This window comes from Belonocnema kinseyi, chromosome 7, assembly GCF_010883055.1.
Source record: "Belonocnema kinseyi isolate 2016_QV_RU_SX_M_011 chromosome 7, B_treatae_v1, whole genome shotgun sequence".
Taxonomy (NCBI): domain Eukaryota; kingdom Metazoa; phylum Arthropoda; class Insecta; order Hymenoptera; family Cynipidae; genus Belonocnema; species Belonocnema kinseyi.
This window is the reverse complement of record NC_046663.1, coordinates 123,589,041-123,594,308: the sequence shown is the minus strand read 5'-3', so window position 1 is coordinate 123,594,308 and position 5,268 is coordinate 123,589,041. Positions and strand designations below refer to the sequence as shown.

General features: G+C 28.5%; 1 protein-coding gene across 2 annotated transcripts in view; it reads right to left on the bottom strand.

The window, feature by feature from the left end:
* Positions 1–221: 221 nt before the first annotated feature.
* The window catches only part of LOC117177109, a 146,872-nt gene continuing 141,825 nt past the window's right edge, over positions 222–5,268 (bottom strand). For both annotated transcript variants that reach the window (XM_033367601.1, XM_033367602.1), the window contains exon 5: positions 222–794. In XM_033367601.1, coding sequence (XP_033223492.1) covers positions 438–794 — 357 coding nt within the window. In that variant the 3' untranslated portion in view covers positions 222–437. The remainder of the gene's footprint in view (positions 795–5,268) is intronic.

Genomic DNA, 5,268 nt, shown 5'->3' with positions numbered 1-5,268 from the left:
TAATCAAATCATTTTAGCCGGGCAAAAAAAAGTGTCGTTTGCATACGATAGAAGAAAAAAATCGTTTAATTAGCATTAATTAAAAATGTTTTGCTTATCATTTCGAGCACTTTCTAATAGCCTTTATTTAATCTAAAAACTTTATTTTAAAATTTTTTAGTTTGAAACTTTTTCAATTTCCAATTCTTTAGTTTGTTTTCGTTCATTCTTTGGAGTTTTCAGTTAAAACATTGTTACTTTATTGTGCAACAGATATCCAAATTTAAAATGGTTGGCATTACCTTTTAACTTGCTAAATTATTAGATAAACTTGACATTTACTTGCATTCCTGCTATACATTTACAAATTATGGAATCACCAAGATTAATTAGGATATATCATTTTCAGGATGTACAATTGATTGAATAAAATTATATCTAGTCATTCTTCGCACCTATTATGCAAACTTGTAGCAGAGTAAGCAATTTGGTTGCACGCAAGGAATAATTGGGAGGAAAGGCGGAAGGTGCAGTATTCCAGATCTTTGACGAAAGTCTGTGAGCTGCGAATGAGTATTTTGACGTAACTGCTGATACTGATGATGATGTACCCCATCGAAATAGTGACTATACTGCGAATTCAAGGCGACACTTTCCCGGTCGGTTCTGGCAGCTGCTGACTTCCCGGTGGAAAAACTGCTTGCACATAAGGCTGTACTTTCGAAGCTCTGGGGCATCGGCTCGGAGATCACGTTGAGAAGACAGTCACTGTCGCCGTATGATTTCGTTGTGTGAAGTGGAGGCAGAGTGAATTTCTTCATGTTGATCAAATTTACATGAAACAGATTTTTTATTGATACATTATAGTATATACTAGCATTATTGATTTATTATCATTTATTCTACTTGCAATATAGCGCATGGAAAACATAATTGAAAACTCATAATATTATATCTAAACATTTTTTTGTATTTCTTTAAGGATTTGGACATTGTAGCTATATAAAATCACCAGGTCATCACAAAGTCATGCATTTTCCAGGTCTCGAATTCTATGCTTTTAGATCATAGAGTCCCAGGCTTTAAAGCACGTATCTTACAACATGCAAATATTTCACAAAGTCTGAGAGTAAAAGTCACAACCCTCACAGTGAACCCCAGGAATAAATTTTATCTTTCAAAAAGATAAAAATGTTGCATCACGTTTATCTAACGAAAGATAAAATTTATATGAAAAAGATAAAATTTATCTAACAAAAAGATAAAGTTTATATGACGTAAATATTTTTTTGACATAGGTTATATGTCAGACGGCTGCGTCTATTTTCACAGAAAAAATGTCCTTAACAAATTTAAAAATCCATGCGGTATTCAATTTTAAATATTTTCACTTTATTTCACTAATTATAAACCCAAAAATTACTCACCTACACTTACTGAATACACAGTCTGCACTTTGGTTACTTTATACCAAATAGTGCTTGTTTAAAATTGTTGAAGTCTGCATCAGGGTCGATAGAAAACTCAAGATTTGTTCAACAAAAGTAAGGGACTGAAGTTGGCTGAGTGTTTTACTCATTTATGAAGGATATTTTTTTCTGTGAAAATAGACGCAGCCGTCCGACATATAACCTATGTCAAAAAAATATTTACGTCAGATAAACTTTATCTTTTTTCAGATAAATTTTATCTTTCGTTAGATAAACATGATGCAACGTTTTTATCTTTTTGAAAAATAAAATTTATTCTTGGGGTTTACTGTTTTAGTAACACCGCATATTCCCTCAATATTTCTACCATATTTCCTGATGTATCCGCAATATTATAGGAAATATGGTAGAAATATTGCTGGAGTGTCTCTATGTCCTTTTTCTGAAATATAAAATTGATAATTTTTCAAGTTTTTACCTAAAAGTATCCGCTAGATCTACGGTTAATTTTGGGAAATACTTGAAAAATTATCAACTTTATATTTTAGAAAAAGGACATAGACACTCCAGCAATATTTCTACCATATTTGCTGTAATATTGTGGATATTGCAGGAAATATGGTAGAAATATTGAGGGATTATTATTGAGGGGCATATTACAAGATTATTATAACAACTTTTTGAATTTTCTTGAAAAATCCAAAATTCAAATTTTGACAGCATACAAAATAATAAAAAATCTAAAAATTAAATTTTTCGGCCAAACTATGCAAAATGCGGTAAAATATGAGTCAAGAAAAATTGTGAATATGAAAAAGAACTACAAATTTGTTATCAACCACTTTTTGATAGGATGCGTAGTCTTGGCTTTAATCATGAAAAACCTCTTTAACAGTAAAAAAAATCTGCCTGCTGCGTGGGCACATTCTTATCACAACTTTTGTTTTTTTTATTTCTTTTCGTCTCGTGTTTGGGGTATCAAAAAAATAAATTTCTTATGTTTTAATGCTATTTTTCACGATTAAAACCAAAAAAAGAACTATCCAATAATTATTCATGACAAATCATTTTTACATTCTCATCAAAGAAGGTACTAGATGTGTAAAATTAGACTCCCCCCTCCCCAGTTTTTGTCAAATATCCAAGGTTTTGAGACACCCTGAATCCGAAAAATAGTTTTTCACGAATGTGTCTGTCGGTCTGTCTGCATATGTATTTATGCTTGTATGTCTGTCAGCACAGTAATTAAAAAAAATCATTCTATTAGATTGGCCTCTGTTACACTCTTTTAGTGCCCTAAACTAAAGGCCAAGTTCGTTAATCAACCATTTTTGTATAAAAATTCAAAAGTGTGCGCATTTTGAATATTTTTGAGACCACTTTTTTCAAAATTCAAGATACCTCCTTGCGGTAATTCATAGTATTTAAAAATTTGAACAATTTATCCTGATGACGTTCTTCATAAAATTAAAAATTACTCTAGAGTTATAGCATTTACAAAATTCTAAAAAATACACGAAAATGAACCTTTTAAGCCACATAACGGATGATATGAAAAAAGACAAGAAAAGAAAAAGTTTGTTTTCTAAATGCCCTAAAAGATTATCATTGCAACTTTTTGCATTTTTTTGAGAATAAAAAATTCAAATTTTGACAGCATACAAAATAATGGAAAATCCAAAAATCACATTCTTTCATGCAATCATTTCACAGTATTTCAAAGATTCTCAAATATATTAATGGATTTAAAATATATATATACAATAATTCATACATACATACATACATACATTCATATATACACATAATTAAGAAATTAAAAAACGGTAAGGTTGCTGGATGGAAAACAGGAAATAACAGTGATTCTATTTACGGAAAAGGATTGTTATAACTTAGAAGCTTAGAAAAATGTAATAAAATATATTCTTTTATATCACGTCAAATTATGGGCGGTAGAAGGAGTTACATTTTGAAATGCATTAAAACTCCCTTAATTTTAAATTCGAATTTTGCAGCTGTAAGTATTTCAAATATTTAATTCAAAGTTTTTGTAAACCTACCTGCTTGAAATTTTAAACTGGGATCTTTTAAAATGGAAAGTGTTCAGAGTCATAGTTTAAAATTTTTTTGTTTAAAACTTTTCAGAAGTCGACAATGTCGACAACTTCAAAGCCTTTGAAATTAAAAGCTGTTAAATGAGAGAAATTTAAAATGAAAACAATTACCATTACAGTGTAATTATTTTCTTGTAGAAGCAAAAAATTAAAAGTCTCAATATTTTAAAAATTTCTAATATTCTCGGAGTATAACCTGTCAATTCAAATTATTTAATTTTAAACGGTTTAAGTGGAATCACTTATGATTCTGCAATAAATTTTTTTGCGGCTTTAGGATATAAATAATTTAAAGCTGAAATGGGAAAATTATTCAATTAAAGCCTTCGAAATGGAAAACTTTTAATAATTACAGGAATTTTAAATTGCACGGTTTTAATATATTTGCGATTTTTAACATTCGAAATGAGTAATTATTATGAACGAAAATTTTACGAATTGTATGATTTGAAAAAGTTTTTCATAGAGTTGATGAATTAAAAACCCAAGCCGTAATATTTGTCAAAGTTTGAATATGCTTTAAGTATAACCTGATAAATTCGAATTATTTAATTCTGAAGGTTTTTAATTGAAAATTAAAATGCAGAATTTTAAATGTTTCTATTTGAGGAGTATTTAATTTTGGAGGCCATTAATTTAAGCCTAATCCAGTTAGAAGGCTTATAGTTGTCAATGTTACGATATGGAACCCTTAAATTCAAAGCCAATTTAAAATTGAATGTTACACTTTTTAATTGTTCACCATTTGATTCTTAAATTCAGAAATTGCTGGAATAGTTCTGTGAATTTCTGGCATTGATTTATATTATTTTTAGGATTGCGGTTTATAAAAATTTAATTACCTCATATATTAAAACAATAAATTCCGAAATGTAAGGCCTAGAATGGACAAAAAAACGAAATCCTAGAAGAATGGAAATAGCTAATATTTAAACGTAAAAAGATACCACATGTTATCGAAAGTGTAGAAATATAATATTTTAATGACTTTTCGATATAAAAAATGGCCCTAGCCCTCGGGTGTTGAAATGAGGTCAAAAATGTTGAATTATAGCAAATTAAAAATTTGACATATTTGTACGAAAATTATGGTAATTTTTATGTCGAGTTATAGTATCAAATGACAATAAACCTAATTTAAGCAAAACCATATTTTTTCTTAAAGTTAGATTTTTAGAGTATGAGGGAAAATGACATTTTTGTAAGATTGAGTTACTTCTTATTTCAATTTGAAAACTTATTTGTAAAATTTTAATATTTTGATTACTTTAACCAGAAAAAATAGTAAGTGCATTTTTAACCACAATTCTGGTTGATGTGACCAGACATTTTTTTAGTGTATTTAAATTTAAATAAAAGTTAGCTGAATTTTCAGATTCACTTTTCTACTCATTTACAGACAATATATATGTAACTAGAATAAAAAATAAACTTTTTAATTCAAATGTGTTATGATTATTTTATACTAACAATTTTACATAAAAAAAATTAATCCCATCTTAATACACATAGGAACAAATATTCAATTCACCAGAATTCAAAATTTGAGGACCTTTTTGCTACATTTTGGGACTAATTTTGATTTCAAAAAATGTTCAGAGTTTTTTAATATCAACTCTGTAGAACTAGGAATTTCGTATCTTCGGCTCACCAATCTTTTGGATCACCATGTGCAAGTATACATATCTTTGTAAAGATAAATTAAAATGATTTTTTCATTTACTTTATAAGCTATGCCTCTATAA